Here is a 17,682-nt window from a genome sequence, read left to right as displayed (position 1 = left end):
CATTGTTTTTGACCTTTACATTCTATGAAATGTTTCTGCTCTGTTTTTCCAGTCTCTCATTTTGCAATGAACAGCTTGTAAAAAAAAGGAAGATAAACAACTGGCCAAAGGTAAAACTTTCCACGTGGTGCCAGCTGACCAGGTTGCTCCTGTTCCACAGGCCAGATTCCTCAGTTTGCTTTCAGGAAGCTGGGATTTAGGAGCCCAGCTGTCTTAGTGGGAACGTGCAGCTCCACATCTATTTATTCCACAAGGAAATGTGGGATTCATAAGTTATGGGGGCATATCCCAAACCCAATTAATAATAACAACAATGATTATGAATAAAAGTCTCCCTTTCTCAGAGTTTCCATTGTTGCTCAGTGGGTTAAGAACCCAACATAGTCCCCCATGATGATGCGGGTTTGATCCCTGGCCTCCCTCAGTGGGTTAAGAATCTGGTGTTGCTGTGAGCTGTGGGGTAGGTCGCAGATGTGGCTCAGATCCAGCATTGCTGTGGCTGTGGAGCAAGCCTGAAGCTGAGCTCTGACTCAAACCCTAGCCTGGGAACTTCTCTATATGCCACAGGTGTGGCCATAGGAAGACAATAGCCTCCCTTTCCACTCAGGATCTTAATTCATGCACTTTGCACTTCTCCCTCACATCTCTCATTTGCAAGAGACCTGAAAAATAACAGAGATATCAAGACACATCTATCAGACATCTCTACAAGCCTGGCATTACTGAAGCAACAGGCCAGGGGGACAATCCCTAAATTCCTCTTAGAAAACAGACATTAAAAAAAAAAAAAAAGAGTCGTGTTTAGCCTGAGGTTAATAGGAAAGGAAAGTAAGAAGAATGCGTGGTTATCCCAAACTGTGACCCTATTTAACCAAAAGCACACTCAGGATGGCCAGTACTTACAGAGGCTCATTCCCTTTTTTTTTTTTTTTTTTAATTACTTATTTATTTTTAAGACTGCACTTGCAGCATATGGAAGAGTTCCTGGGCCAGAGGTCAAATCAGAGATGCAGCTGTGACCTACACCACAGCCTGTGGCAGTGCCAAATCCTTAACCCACTGAGCAAGGCCAGGGATTGAACCCGCATCCTCAGGGGGACAACCTTGGGTCCTTAACCTGCTGAGCCACGACAGGAACCCCCAGAAAGCTTATTCTGAAACAAGTGCTAAGCAAAGCATCCATTTCCATGGCATATCTCCTTTCATCCTTCAATAACCTATCAGATGGGCAGTATCACTGTACCTCCCATATTGTAGATGAGGAAACAGAAGCTCAGAGAGATTAAGACCATTTTCTAAGGTTACAGACTGAGTGAGTAGTTGAGCAGAAATTTCAACCAAGACCAATAGATAGATTCATTCCTGAAATTGGTCAACATTAATGCTAAACCAAAAAGGTACCAGGAGATCTAGAAACATTAGAATTTGACTGTTACAGTGTCTATATTGCTGGTAAACTACTGCCTAGTGGGCTACAGACATATCAAGATATTTACCTCTTTACATAGGTGTCTTCAGCCTCTTTCCTAAGACAACAGCACAGTTGAGTCGCTGCAAAACAGTCTGTATGACCCACCAAGCCTCAAATATTTATGATCTGGCCTTTACAAAGGAATGTGCCATCCCTTGGTTTATGTTCTCTGCCTTGGGAGTTCTGCTTATCTCTCTGGCTCAGCAGTTCAGAGAGGAGGAAAGAGAAATGTGTTTCCTACATAGGGGAGGGGAATCCAGGCCATAAATTTTTAATTGGGTCTACAGGTCACTTAAATAGTTCATGAATGAGATTCTAAGAGATGCCAAAACAGATGAAAAAGAAAATATGCTGTCTCTGTCTTTCCAGGTATTTTGAAAATTTGATGGGCAGTGAGGGGAGGGGGTGTTCACCAAATTATATTATTTTGGTAATATTTACTGCAAATACATACAAGAGTCTGGGCTGTCAACTAGCCCAGTTGGAGTTGTTACCCCTTCCTCAGGTTAACTATTGCAATAATCTCTTGTTCTAAGAATTAAAAACAATGCACCTTGAGCTATGATTATGAACACCTTTCACTTTGTCTCCATCTTTGTCTCCCTCTGTTTCAACTGGGCTCAGCTTAAGTGAGAAAACAGAAAGCAAAAAATAGGTGTGGTGAAGTGTATGTATTCTTGGGTTAAATTTGGGTTCAACTCCTGACTCTTCCTTTCCACGGCTATTTTGACTTAAATACCCTACTCTCTCGTAGGTTCCTTTGCTTTTGGACATGAGGACTTTGCCAACAGAGTGCAAAGCCGTGAGGGGAACTTCTGTCTGTATCTCCTAAAAACACATCACTCAGTGGGTTCTTTTTCTGTGAGAGGAGACCTCAGCTGGAAACACTGGAACTTGCCTGAAATTTGGATTTTCTCTAACACAAAGGTGTGTCATAAAATAATCTGCAATGCTGTTCATAGTGTTGCCAAGCAACACAGCTCCCCCTAATTAGACAGGCCCTCATGAGACCATAGCTTAGGATGGTCATTGGGTTTTTTGTTTGGAACAGAGAAGAACACAGAAACAGGACCTCTGCCAAGGACATCGCCTTATCTAGAACTACTGTACCTTTCTCTTACTCAGCTGGCCAGCTCTTGGTTTTGGCCATTATGACTATTTAGGTTTTCCTCATCCTTCTCAGAGAACAGTCCTTGAAGGCTTGGTTGGTCCTAGTCACCTGCCTGCCTGTCCTGTTCTTGCTTCAGTCTACCTACCACCAGCTACATTATATTAAAACGTTCATGGGTCTGACTCCCGTCCAGACTTTCAGATCCTCTACAATCTACCCCCACTTCTCTCTCATATCCTAGAAAACAATGCAGAGCAGTAATTTAAAACCTTTACACAGTGCTTATCATACTGTCCTATGCATCTTTTACATATTCCTTTATCCTTCTAGTATACCCACAAGATAAACACTGTTCTTTAAAATTTGTTTAAAATTTTATTTATTTATTTAAATTTATTTTTTAATCAACATATAGTTGACTTACAATGATCTATTAGTTTCAGGTGAACAACAGTGATTCATGTATATATGTGTGTGTGTGTGTATATATCTCCATAAATCTATTTTACATATGTATTTATACATATACATATAAATCTATTTTTTTCAGATTCTTTTCCATTATAGGTTCTAACAAGATGTTGAATATAGTTCCCTGGGCTATAGAGTTGGTCCTTGTTGGTTATCCTTTTTTGTTTTTGGTTGTGCCTTTGGCATGTCAAAGTTCCCAGGCCAGGGATTAAACCCACACTACAGCAGTGACCCAGCTACTGCAGGGACGAGGCCAGATCCTCACCTTGTTATGCCATAAAAGAACTCCATCGACTTTATATGTAGCAGTGTGTATGTGTTAATCCCAAATCCCTAAATCATAAAATAAAGAAACTAAGGAGGCGGGTGGTGAAGTAACTCGCCCACGATCACACAGCTATTAAATGGGGAACCTGGCATAGAGCCGGAAGGTCTAACCTACAGATCCCACACCAGCCACTAATCCTATTTTGCCTCATCGATTTTGGACACATTTTCGACTAAGGATATACGAGAACATATAAACATCTGGTCAGGATGGAAAAGGAATATTCTTAAGGTCTCAGATTCTTAAACGTTTTCTCAAGACATAAATTATGATAAAGTTTTCTAAAAACTATTGATAGTTTTAATTTGCACCTTACACAAAATTCCCTTTGAACATCAAAGGTTTCTTAGGACACAAAGTCTCTTTACGCACACATGTGGAATGGTTGTGTTTTAGTAATCAACTGTACACTTTCTACATGCTTCCATCTAAAAAAACCCCAGGAGCCTCTGCATGCAAGGTCAATAAGCTTTTTGTTTTAGTTTTCCTTTAAAAAAAAAAAATTGCTGGCATCAGCTGTATAGCGTTTAGCACTAACTTGTTATCCTTGAGATAAATCACTGTCTGTCAAAAACCATCCCCAGAGTTTCTCTGACTAAGCAGTAAACATCTTTAGAAGACATAGCCACTCAACACCTTTATTCAAGGTAAGCATTTAACACAGGGCAGAATCATGTAAAAATTTCTCATAAGAGCACTGACTATTGAAAGTGAAGGGAAAAAATGAATTAAGCCAACAGAGACCAGAAGGAAGTTATATTACTGAACTTCCATGCCTCTGTGTTTACAGAATGACCTCAGCATTGGACAGGAAAAGGGAACAGGTCCATTGCGGTCTGTGAGAACTTCACTTTGGGCTGCAAGCAGCGGGGTAATGACAGGGACGGAATAGTATCAGAAGCTTAGAAGTGAAAAACAATTCATAGAAAAAAAATCTACAGAGCAACATGTCCCTGCGGTACCTACCGAAGTAATGATGGTCACAATGATGATGATAACAATAAATAAATAATAATGATAATAATAATAAACTAATGAGATGTGCATGCCAGACTACATTTTTTTCTATTAAAAAAAGTTAAATTGCTGGGAGTTCCCATCATGGTCAGGGGTTAAGGAACCACCTAACTAGGAACTATGAGGATGCGGGTCTGATCCCTGGCCTTGCTCAGTAGGTTAAGAATGTGGCATTGCAATGAGCTGTGGTGTGGCTCTCAGACACAGTTGGATCCTGTGTTGCTGTGGCTGTGGCGTAGGTTGGCAGCTATAGCTCTGTTTCAACCTGTAGCCTGGGAACCTCCATATGCCATGGTTGTGGTCCTCAAAAGGCAAAAGACAAAAGATTAAAAAAAAAAAAAAAGTTAAACTGCCAAATAGCAAAATCGGATATATTGTTTTAAAATAGTAGCAGAGTGCAGTGAACCTTGGTCTTATTTGTTCATTCATGCACTCATTCATTCATTCATTCCTAACAGCCCAAGTCTGTGCCCTCTTCCGGTGCTTGGGTTTCCCAGGGGTGATTCCCTTAGGCTGTGACATCTCAGTGGAAGCCCCAGGGGCTCTGCCTGCCCTAATTTCCCTGATGGAACTCAGAGGAGTTTCTTTGGCCAGTTCTGTCATCAGTACCCAGATGGGGACAAAAGGAAGGCATGTTACCTAAGCTCAGGCTCTGTCAGAGGACTTTGTTTTCTCAGGATGGTGATGTGAAGAGAGAGAAAACTGGGGTACATTTAGTCCTCCGTTCGGTGCCCTGCAGAGCAGGTGCTCTCAAGACAGACACACCTATTTCATGTCTGGTATCGGCCAGCTCCTCTCCTGCTCCCCAAAACCCTGTGCTTTCCTATGTTCCTCCCACATCTTCTCCTTTTGAAAAGTGATCCCAACTCTGTTTCAGTTGTCTGCCTCCAAAGAATAAGCACTGGGGACCAGTTGATCAGGGAACCAAATAGAAACCACACTGACAAAACTGGCCCACTGGGTCATAAGCAAGGACAAAGGCAGAAAAGACTGGGGACGCCTGGGAGACTAAGAAATAAATCTATTTTTTTCAGATTCCTTTCCATTATAGGAAAAGGTGGGTGGGTGACCAGGAGATGCCGAGCCAGAGAACCCAGGTGAAGGCCACCAGGGCTGTGGCATTAGTGAGACAAAAGAAACACAGCACGAAGAGCAACTCAAAGAATATTTATAGTTTATGATGTTTAGGGCTCTAAATTGACATCGTTATATTCAGAAACAGCTTCAATACTACATAAAAACCTATCCGGAGATAAAAACGTCTTTCACTTCCTTGTTCACAATTAATGTTCAACATAAAGCAACTAGATCATAGATCACAATTACAGAACATTAACATCCTTGAATATTCTCAAGAAAATGTACTGCATTTCTCTTCCTTCTTGCTGTGCACTCACTTTTCCCATTCTCTTGTCTGAACGATGAAATCAGACTTATTGATTCATTTTGTTTATGGCTGATTTTACCGCCCAGCTCACCAAGATAGTTTTTACCTCAATTTAGCACCCCCCAAACCTTCCCAGGAGCCTTATTTTCATTAATTCACAAACATTTCATCCTGTAAAATGTTTAATCCTATGTAAAAAAAAAAAAAAAAAAAAAAAACTAATGTTAAAACCCCAAATAACATTACACCTTCCATTTAAAACTTGACTAAAAAATGTTAATGGGTTCATAAATATTGCCAGGCCCACATGACCTCATTTGCTGGGGAACATATGGATACGTGAAATAAATGGGAAGACATGCACTTTTATCCGTCTAGTCATACCTGAATAGGGACTCTCTCGACAGCCAGATTTCATTCTGTTTCACGGTTTTCCAAGAGAAAAGCAAGAGCAGCAGTACGGTGGACACACTCAGGGTGGTGGCCCCACAGCGATTCAGCCACGTGCAGAGCTTGCTCAGTCCGTGCACGAAAAGGATGCAGTAGCCCATGCTGGAAAACAGAGTGGAGACGCAGGGTGACCTTGGGGGTGTGAAGGACACTCCTGAGCATTCCATCCCAAGCAAGTAACTTTATTTCTTTTTTTAAAGTATAGTTGATTTACACCGTTGTGTCAATTTCTGCTGTACAGCCTAGTGACCCAGGCATACCTATTTATATATTCTTTTTCTCATACGATCTTTCATCATGTTCTGTCCCAAGAGATTGGATATAGTTCTCTGTGCTATACAGTAGGACCTCATTGCTTATCCATTCTAAATGTAAATAGTTTGCATCTCCTACTCCCAAACTCCCAGTGCATCCCACTCCCTCCTCCCTCCTCCCCCCCCCCCCTTGGCAATCACAAGTCTATTCTCTATGTCTGTGAGTCTGTTTCATTTGCGCCATATTTTAGATTCCACATATAAGTGATATCATACAGTATTTGTGTTTCTGTTTCTGACTCACTTCAATTAGTATGAGAATCTCTAGTTCCATCCATGTTGCTTCAAAAGGCATTATTTTGTTCTTTTTTATGGCTGAGTAGCGTTCCATAATGTATATGGACATTTACGTTGTTTCCATGTCTTGGCTATAGTGCCGCAACGAACATAGGGGTACATGTATCTTTTTCAATGAAGTTTTGTCTAGATATATGCCCAGGATTGCCGGGTCATGTGGTAGTTCTCTATTTAGTTTTCTGAGGTACCTCCATACTGTTTTCCATAGTGGTTGTACCAATTTACACTCCCAAGATTTTAGGAGGTTTCTCTCTTCTCCATACCCTCTCCAGCATTTGCTACTTGTAGACTTTCTAATGATGGCCCTTCTGACTGGTGTCATCCTATGCACCTAACTTTCAAACAAAGCTTTATAGACAAACATAACCCCTCTGCATTTCCATGCCATGCTTGAAGGGACTCCACTAGTATCTCCACTAGTTCTCTGGCACGAGTGTGGAGAACAGGTTCATCTTGTAGAATCTTATTGCCCTGGGTTTCAGCAATTTAGGCATCAAGAAAAGTCTGTCATGTATTCTCTTGGGTCCTGACTGCACCCTCAGATCCCAGCTCCCTCAGATTCCTGACATTGTATAACCTATTGGCACCATGTGTTCAAATTTGGACCCTGAAGCTCTGTGAGACACAGTCCTCAGAGGATTCTCAAATTCCGAGAGAGATGCTCGTCAGCAAGGGCCAGTGATCTCTGTTTCCAGAAATGTGCCACCTGGTATGTCCCTACTTTGGCCAAAGTCCTTACGCAGAAGGAAAATCCACCCACAGGCCAAAGTCTGAGCCTCACCACTTGGAGTTCATCACAGACAAGCTGCATTGATGTGATTCTCTTGCTGATTCTGGACCAGCTTTCTCAACAGACATCAAGAATCTTTCATGTTATCTGAGTGGGGCTTTGGCACGGTGACATCACGTCTCTAAAAGTCTTTGGTGGGAGTTCCCGTTGTGGTGCAGCGGAAACAAATTTCACTCGTATCCATGAGGATGTGTGTTTGATCCCTGGCCTCACTCAGTGGGTCAGGGATCCGGCGTTGCTGTGAGCTGTAGTGTAGGTCGCAGACGTGGCTCGGATCCTGCGTCGCTGTCGTGCAGGCTGTCAGCTCTAGCTCTGATTTGACCTCTAGCCTGGGAACCTCCCTATGCCACAGGAGCAGCCCCAAAAAGCAAAAAAATAAAAAATAAAAGCCTCTGTCTTGGTGGATGGAAAGTGGTCCCTCACATGAATCTGTAGAGATGTTTCTTGCCTGCCAACTGGCCTCAGAAAAACATATAGTTTGGACTCCTCGTTTCTGTGTGCATTTTAGTCAAAACTCACTTTTTTCCAAAGATGATAAAACAAATTATTACAGAACATTTTGACAATGAAGCAAGTTTGTGTAGAGAAACCCTACATTGGTCAGACACTAATGCTATAAGAAGCCCCAAATTAATATAGCTCACTTACTTGTTCAATTATTTATTTGTTCTCTCTCTAGCATGTGAATGGCAGTATGCCGGACACTATAGACACGATTATGAGTAAAATACAGATTGGGGAGTTCCCTGGTGGTGCAGCGGGTTAAGGATCTGGCATTGTCACTGCTGTGGTTTGGGTTCAATCCCCGGCCTGGGAACTTCTGCATGCTGCAGGTGCAGCCAAAACAAAAAACAAAAGAACACAAATGAGGTGCCCCTATTCCAGGCACCAAGAACATAGCAGTGGACAAAATAGACATTCCTATTCTGGAACTCACAGGGATGGGAAAACAGCCATAAGCAAGTAAAACCCAGAGTAGGTCACATAGAGTATTACATATTAGGTGGAGAAAAATTAAGCAGGAAAGAGAAGGAGAGCATCCAGGATGGGGAGGAAGGTGAGCATTTCATATGAGTGGTCAGAGAAGGCTTCACTGAAAAGTAGAAAAATGTGGTGAAATGCAGGGGGTGTGCCCTGCAGGCACCCACGTCCGCAAGGCCAGCTCTATTCTTGCCCTGCCTTCATACAGCAGCATCACTGGGCGTTCCTCTGGGTTCAACAGGTTAAGGACTTGGCACTGTCACTGCTGCAGCTCAGGTCACTGCTGTGGCGCAGGTTCAATCCCTAGTCCAGGAACTTCCACATGCCTCAGGCATGGGCAAACAAAACAAAACAAAAAGTAGCATCACTGATGACAAACTTTTATCCAGCACATCTTACATGCCAAGCACATTCCCTACAGGAGCTCAGTTCACCATCACATCCATGGGGGTCACTATTAGTAGCAGTGAACTCATGAAGACACTGAAGAAGAGTGAACGGATTTGCTAAATTTAGTCACATAGCTTGTGCACAGTAGAGCAAAGACAAAAACCCAGGAATTCCAGATTCTAGAGCCCACATTCCATCTGCTGTCCTGACACAATGGGTTTTGATTTGACTAGCTGGTTCCTGTGTTCCTCACACCTAATCCCACAGCTTCACCTACTTCCTTCCCAGGCACTCCATTCATGAAATCTCAATGATCGTTTACTGTCTCCTGGTAGGAAACAGAGCTGCCATCTGCCAGAGCTGTGGGGAAGGAAACCTCTGGGATTCTAACAACTCCAGAGCAACAGCCGCCAAGGGGCCTAAGACAAGGATAACGAATAATAGCAACTAAAGTAATTGGTTATTTTATACATTTATAATTTTATTTCTTTCTTTTTTTTTTTTAGGGCTGCACCCATGGCATATGGAGGTTCCCAGGCTGGGGGTCTAATCGGAGCTGTAGCCATCAGGCTACACCACAGCCATAGCAACGTGGGATCTGAGCCACGTTGGTCTCGACCTACACCACAGCTCAGAGCAACGCCAGATCCTTAACCCATTGAGCAAGGCCAGGGATTGAACCCTCAACCTCATGGTTCCTAGGCGGATTTGTTTCCACTGTGCCATGACGGCAACTCCTATATGTTTATAATTTTATATGCTTATATATTTATTGAGTGTTTCCTATGTGTGGGGTGCTGTTAGGAGGCTTATATGGGCGAGTCCACAATATTTGTAGGGACTGGAACAAGGATAGTACAGGATTTAAATTTATCATCCACATTAAAAACTTAATCCTCAGTATCTTCCATTTCATAAATGAGGAAACTAAAGCTTAGAGGACTTAACTTGCCCACAGTTCCAAAAACTAGGAATAGACACAGAAGACTTGCAGCCCTTACACTATGCTATAATTAATTCAAGAGTTGGCAAACTTTTTCTGTAAGGGGCCAGAGAGTAAATTATTTCAGGCCATACAGCTCCTGTCCCTCCTACTCAAGTCCATCTTTGCAGCAGGAAAGCAGCCATCGACACTTATGTAAAGAATAGACGTGGCTGTGTTCCAGTGAAATGTATTTATAAAAACAGGCGGTGGGCCAGATTCCACTCCCAAGCCATAGCTGTTGAACCCTCTGAAGCCAAAGCAAAGGAGACTACCTTTCTTTGCACTCAGCACAGGCTTTGGGATCAAGCAATGGGATCATTTCTTTTTTCAAAAGTCCTTATATAGACATATGGTTTAAAGAAATGTTAAGCCATATAAAATAATCTCCATTTAGGCTTGCAAATTTCTTGGTGAATATCACATTCTTAGAAACTTGCACACATTATCAGAGATTAAGACGCCTCTCTATTATGACATGTCATCATCGTTCAACATCTGCTTTACTATAGATCTCAGCCACAGCAGGCAGAACTGCTTTCTTACTGTTCCTCTGGCAGGGTGTGTCCTCATTCTGAAAGTGGGACATCAAGCAAAGGAGAAACTACATAACTTTTCTGACCCCCAAGGAGATGAAATCAGACTCCAGTTTGGTCTCGTTAAGGAAAATCTGGGCTCTGACCAGAGACTGCCACACTTGACAGCATAAGAACCCATAGAACCAAGAATGGCTTAGCTCAGTACTGAGACGCATTTTCAAGTAGCCTAGAGAAGCACCACTACTCTCCCAAAGAAAGCCGCTAATTTCTCCCACACAGAGATGGTCTCTCCTTCATGGTGCGCAGTTAGCTCCAATCATGAATGTGATTTTATTGACAAGCTGTTCAGCTTGCAGTGCTTATCATAACTAAAGGAATTTGCATCTCTCCCTTACACTTTCATGATGCATCTCCAAAGGGAATTTAATAGGAAATGGGAATGAACAATGCTTGTGCTTTTGAATTAGAATTAAAATGTTTAAACCTATTGTTTGGGAATTTCATGAGCAATTCATCATCCTTTAAGCAGTACAGATGCACTTTCAAAACCTTGGCAGAAGCTGTTAAATGATAAAAGAACAACACTTCCCCTTCTTATTTACATCATCCTGGAAAGATGACCATTGTCCACCTTTGAGACAAGCATTTTACAACATCTGCTATGACTTCATTTTTTGTTTAATTACATGCAGCAAAGAGAATCTTTCTGCTCTTAAGTAGAACTGAAATCTAACCTTTTAACTTAATAAACTTAGACAACCCACTGAGAGTTTCCATAAATAGCATTAATGACACATTGTTCCTTTTTTTATGGCTGCACCTTTGGAATACGGAAGTTCCAGGGCTAGAGGTTGAATCAAAAGCTGCAGCAGCATCCTACTCCACAGCCATGGCAACACAGGATCTGAGCCACACCGTCCACCTATGCTGTAGCTTGCAACAAGGCCAGATCCTTAACCCACTGAGTGAGGCCAGGGATTGAACCCGCCTCCTCACAATGTTGGGTCCTTAACCTGTTGAGCCAAAACAACTCCCTCTTCCTATTTTATTATTCTAGAAAATTGCTAACTTTAGATAGTTTAAAGGAAACCTATCTCTAATTAACTTCATTCTGCTCTGCTGAATCCCTACCTGGAAAGTTATCTGACCTTAAGATCTTATTCTGGTCTCATGAAGGTTGACCCAAAATGTTTAAACAATAAAGCCCTGGAACCCAGAACCTAAAACAGCTGCTTGATGCTACCACACTGGAAGCACCAGGGAGCCAATGGCGGCTCCTTATATCAGATTGAACCTGGAAGCTTCCAGCATCTGTGAACCCAGACTTAATAGTGTCCCCATTTTTCTATCCAACATTTGATAGATGAGGAAATTTCCAAAAAGACTGAATGTATCTGGATGTGAGCATTTATTCATACTCCAGGAAAAAGGCACCTCTCGTGCATTTCCTTAGATCCCCATCCTCGGGGTGCTGCTGGGCCAGGTGTGAAAAGCTTCTTTATATTTACTTCTCCACGAAGAGATTTGTCCTCTTCTTTTCTCGGCATATCTATGGAACAACTGAGAGAAAAAAAATGCCTTTGCTTTCACCTTCTGAGAACCTGCCTAATTCTCTTTTACCTCTTTGAAGTTGAGATGCTTCCTCTCAACCCACTAGTTCACCCTTTCCCGTAGGAAGGCAGAGCTCTGGATCTAAAAAAAAAAAAAAAAAACCCATTTTCATCCCAATTCTGCCACTTGCTGGTTTGATGGCAAATTATGTATGTGTCCCCATTCTTATTTGTCTTAGTTGGTAAAAGGAAATAATTTTACACTGATCAGAATTCATGATATAGGAGTTCCCATTGTGGCATAGCAGAAACGAATCTAACTAGTATCCTTGAGGACATGGGTTCAATCCTTGGCCTCACTCAGTGGATCGGGGATCCAGCTTTTCCCGAGCTGTGAGCTGTGGTGTAGATCGCAGATGCGACTTGGATCACACGTTGCTGTGGCATAGGCCAGCAGCTGTAGTTCTGAATTCTGCCATCTCTCCTTCCATAAATCACCATATTCTAGAGTCGAGCATCTTCACTTTGTAGCAAAGGCATGAGGGATCATCCACCCATTGGTTCTGTCCCTCGTCTAGTCCCTGTGTGAATGCAGATCTGACTACATAGGCTGTGTCACGGGTCCAGTGTTCTTTAATTTTCCACATTACTCTCTAATGATGTATCTATTGTTCTGGGGATTATGAGAAAACACAAAGAAATGGTCATCCCAATTCTCAGGAGGGCAAACCAATCGGTTTCTAATAGAGGGGGTAAGGATACTGTAAGATTACTAAAATTTGATAAGAAGTCCCTAGTTTGAGATGTATTTCCTCGCGCAGAATCCAAGAGAAGAAAGAAATAGATTCATTAGTACTGTAAGGAGGTCTTTTTTCCCTATTCTTTAAAATTACAGGTGACTTACCATGTTGTGCCAATTTCTGCTGTACAACAAACTGATCTAGTCATACATATATATACATTCCCTTTTTTATACTATCTTCTGTCATGGTCTATCCCAAAAGCCTGGATATAGTTTCCTGTGCTGTACAGTAGGACCTCATTGCTTACCCATTCTAAATGCAAGAGTCTGCATCCACTCCCTCCCCCCTTCCCCTTGGCAACAACAAATCTGTTCTCTCTGTGAGTCGGTTTCTGTTTTGTAGATAGGTTCATTTGTGCCATATTTTAGATTCCACATAAGTGATACCATATGGTATTTGTCTTTCTCTTTCTGAGTTATATCACTTAGTATGGGAATCTCTAGTTGCATCTATGTTGCTGCCAATGGCATTATGTAGTTCATTTTTATGGCTGAGTAGTATTCCATTGTGTATATGTACCACATCCTAATCCAATCATCTGTCCGTGGGCATTTAAGTTGTCTCCATGTCTTGGCTATTGTGAATAGTGCTGCTATGAACGTAAGGGTACATGTATCTTTTTGAATTGTACTTTACCACAAGAGGTCTTAATGGAAGGGAGGTTGAAACAGCAACACTTAAATCCACTCTCATCCTCCAGGCAAGGATATAGACAACCATGCAGGACACTTGGTCTGACAACCACACTTCAGTCTCTCTTCCACCCCCAGAGGCACATTTCACAACCTCCTCCAATATTGTGTTTCAGAATGCTAGGCTGCTATGCTAGGGTGTTCACTTTTTAGAAAATTGAGATATGTGACATATCGCATTATATTAGTTTCATGTGTACAACATCATGATATGTTTTTATATATTGCATATTGATCACCACAATAAGTCTAGTTAACATTCATCACCTCACATAGTTACACAATTTTTTTTCTCTTCTGATAAGAACTTCTAAGGTCTACTATCTTAGCAACTTTCAAACATACAATACAGTATAATTAACTAGAGTCACCATGCTGTGCATTACATCACCAGGACTTATTTAATTTATAACTAGAAGTTTGTGCCTTTTGACCCCCTTCACCCATTTTGCCCACCCCTTACCCCCTGACTCTGCCAACCGACAATCTGTTACTCTGTGTCTATGAGCTCAGGTTTTTATTAGGGTTGTTTACTTTTGAGCACATGAGGTTAGAAAAGAAACAAAGAGGTCTGTGGAACCAGAGGAGGAGGAAAAAGGGGCTGGGAAAGGAGAGGCCTAGACTAGGTTGCTTTGATTTCCTTTGACTTTGATTCACCCAGTCTCCTCATCTGCACAGGGTAGACTGAAATAATGACTTGCAATTATCTCACTTAGCTTACAATACCCTGCACATATATGATTCCACTTACTCTCATCTGAATCCAAAGTTCACTCCCCAAATTTTACTTTCAAATCCTGGTTTCCAAGACATTTGCTATAACCACGTAGGACTCAGACAGAAACATTCATCTTTTATAACCAGTAGGGTTCCATGATACTAAGGCCATGATTCCAGCCTAGTAAATACTTGTTCAAACTTACCCTCATTTTGTGCCATTGACCAAGCACAACTAACTGAGCACAACAGGTTGGCCAACTGATCTTCAGCCCATGAGCGCCCTGACCTACTCCTCAGTTCACTCACTTATTCTCACCATCACTCTGCATTATACTTGTCATCAACAAGCTTATGCTTTATAACACATTCAATTGAGTCCTTCAGCAAAATCCTACTGCTTCCTTCCTGGTCAAGACCTTCACACAGCACTCACCCCCATGAGACTTTGGTGATTGGCTACCAAGTCCAGTGTAGTGCCAGGAGCCTCCCTACCTGGGCACTGCCCTGGAGAGTAGCCCTCACTGGACAAGGTCTACCTTCCTAGATCTCATCCCTCTTCTGAGTTTACGTTTCCAGGGTCTGGATGGAACAGTTCATGCTGGCACAGCAGGAGCAGAGAGACGAACACATGGAATCAAGTCTTCCTATGAACCCCACGATATTCTTTTTGTTCGTCTTTTTAGGGCTCCACCCATGGCATATAGAAATTCCCAGGATAGGGGTCTAATCAGAACTACAGCTGCCAGCCTACACCACAGCCACAGCAACCCAGATCTGAGTCACGTCTCTGACCTACATCACATATCATGGCAACACCAGATCCTTAACCCACTGAGCAAAGCCAGGGATCAAAACTGTGTCCTCATGGATCCATATGGATCCTCAGCATCTCTTCTGCTGAGTCACGATGGGAGCTCCATCCATGGTATCCTGAAGAACAACTTTAATCAACTTATGAAACCCCCATGTAGGAAGACAGAGGGACTCAACGCACTGGACTCGTGAGCAATCTTACTTGTGCTCTGAGCCCCACTTGAGATAGAAGGCTTCAGTACAATTCCAAGCCTCTCCCCACAACTTGATGTGTTACACAGACTTCTTGAACCTGTCCACATGGACTGCAACCTCTCTTAATAAGCTGCCTGCACCATCACCCCTTGAACAGGTAGATCTGCCATTGCTCTTGCCCCACCCCCAGGGTGAGGCTCCTATTTCCTCCAGGCACATGCTCCTGATTGCTGCTTGCTCATGTGGACTTCTAAGCAACACATGTTCTTGCAGCTCAGGAAGACACCCCATCATTCTACAGAGATCTCCCCATACCAACACTCCCGGGACCGTCCCCTTGCCTACTGCCTGGCCTTTCAGAGAGCCTGTCCTGGCAGCTGGACTTCCTCCTCTTCTGGTCTCCCCCCAGGAGACACATCTCCCTTCCTCTCCCTGGTCCATTGTGCTGCAACTGAGCAAACACAAGTGGTTCCATTCTAATGTATGACAAATCTGTGTTTCAAATCTTAAGGTAAGAAAATTCACTCTTTCCACAAGGTTATTCAAAGTCACAAAAGAGGAGAGCTTAGGGATCATGCTGTTTTTAGATTTCTCAAACCAGCAAAATGTCTAAAGAGGAAGGGTGTTAGATGGGGGTGGAGGAACCAATGAAAGGTTATATATCCCCTCCTGCACTCATTGTTTTGCAAAAGAAAGGATATTTTAATAACAAAAATACAGGAAACATAGAATTTCATAATTTTTTTTTTTTTAATGGCTACACCTGCAGCACACATAAGTTCCCAGGCTAAGGGTCAAATCAGAGTTGCTGGCAAGGAATTGAACCTGCATCCTCACAGTCACTCTTTTGAGTTCTTAACCCAAAAAATCCACAATGGGTAATTTCATAATTTTTTAAATGCATAGATTTAACTTGATGAAAAACTCATCATACTATCTTCCTTTCTCCTTTCACCCCCAATTTGGTCATAGGCAAATCTGGCATGAAAATCTAAGTGGCATTTGGGACCTACTGTGCAAGGCCAGCACCCAGGTTTTACAGAGAGGAAAGTGATTCCCCCAGGATGGCCAGACAGAGCAGGGCAGACCAGGCTGTGTTGATCCCCAGGTCAGGCTTCCTTCTCCTGGATTTGCTAAGGTAAGGTTTGGTTGATATCAAATTAATCCTGTTGATTTTAATAGTTGGCAAAACTTTGATTTACTCTCAAATAATCCTCATTCTCTTCCAGCAACTCTGCAGAAGCATATATGTGGCGCATCAGAAGGGGTCCCCGATGTCAGAAAACAAGAGTAATGTTCCTTTAGAGGTGACGTTTCTCATTTTGCATCTCGAGAAATAAATACTGCAGTACTATTTCAACAGCAGCCCATGTGAGATGAACAATTCCATTTAGCATTAGCAGGTGTGATTTGAAGCTATTTCTCAAAATTGAAAATGGAAACCAGTCAACTTTTTTCCCATTTTTCTATGTCTGATGTGTCCATTCACTTAGGAACTAGAAAATCCAAATGGCATCCTTTCTGAGTAGGACAATTTAAAATTTTTCTTTCTCCCTCAAACACGTTATCTAACTTCTTCTGCGGGCTCAGCTCCTCTTGATCAGTTCTATCCATAATATTGCCTCTGACTTCATTTACTGTCTCTTCTCTTCCCCACTCCATTCATTCATGTTTTCTTAAAGTAGCTTAGGAATTTGCTCTTTGGCCCTAAAGTGAATAAATTACGCTTAATCAGGCATGTGAAAAGGTATCTGATCACATTCTATGACTTTGAGAGCTCTGGATAACTATTTCTGCTTCATCAATTCTAGGAAATTTTAGTCCTTTGAAGCATTCTAATGTGGTTTTTATAAAATACAAAAAAGTAGCCATTAAATGATATGCTTCTCTTGAGATAAGAATAAGAGATCAAAACTTCTGTGAAAGAATGATTTAAGCCCCAAACTCTCCTGCCTGTTCAAAAAGGACTTCCATAAAATTGGCATTTATCACCAGAAAAAAAGATTATTCCAATTTCTTTTGGTGGTAAAGCTCTGACCCTAAAGCCATGATGCGCTAAAGAGACAACCCATTTCTGTCCCTTTTATCCCCAGATTTCAAAATGCCAAGCAAGAGGAAGGTGATATTTGGGGTCTTTTCTAGGTGAGGATGGAACGAGAACAGAAGCCAGAAGATCTAAGTGGGTTGTTCATTGTTAGGCAGAAAGGCAGAGGATGAAAACGCACTGTTGGTCCAACACATTCTGAACTTTTCTTATAAAAAATGGCCAAACCAGCCCCTGGGGGTTGCTGGGACTCACCTGGATGTCAGTAAGGATGGAAAAGATTTCTGTGGTGTTCATGGATGGGATCCTAAGGCTGGGGTTTAGTTCCTTAATGTGA

General features: G+C 42.2%; 1 protein-coding gene across 3 annotated transcripts in view; it reads right to left on the bottom strand.

Moving 5' to 3' along the window:
* The window catches only part of TMTC1 (transmembrane O-mannosyltransferase targeting cadherins 1), a 303,326-nt gene that overhangs the window by 86,133 nt on the left and 199,511 nt on the right, over nucleotides 1-17,682 (bottom strand). For all 3 annotated transcript variants that reach the window (XM_021092123.2, XM_021092125.2, XM_021092124.2), the window contains exon 10: nucleotides 6,170-6,337. In XM_021092123.2, coding sequence (XP_020947782.1) covers nucleotides 6,170-6,337 — 168 coding nt within the window. The remainder of the gene's footprint in view (nucleotides 1-6,169; nucleotides 6,338-17,682) is intronic.

The sequence above is a fragment of the Sus scrofa genome, chromosome 5 (assembly GCF_054392235.1).
Source record: "Sus scrofa isolate SSC_HxYL_T2T_F1_AM1 chromosome 5, Sscrofa_HxYL_maternal_Yorkshire_Landrace_v2.0, whole genome shotgun sequence".
Classification (NCBI taxonomy): Eukaryota; Metazoa; Chordata; class Mammalia; order Artiodactyla; family Suidae; genus Sus; species Sus scrofa.
This window is presented reverse-complemented; position numbering and strand designations above follow the sequence as displayed.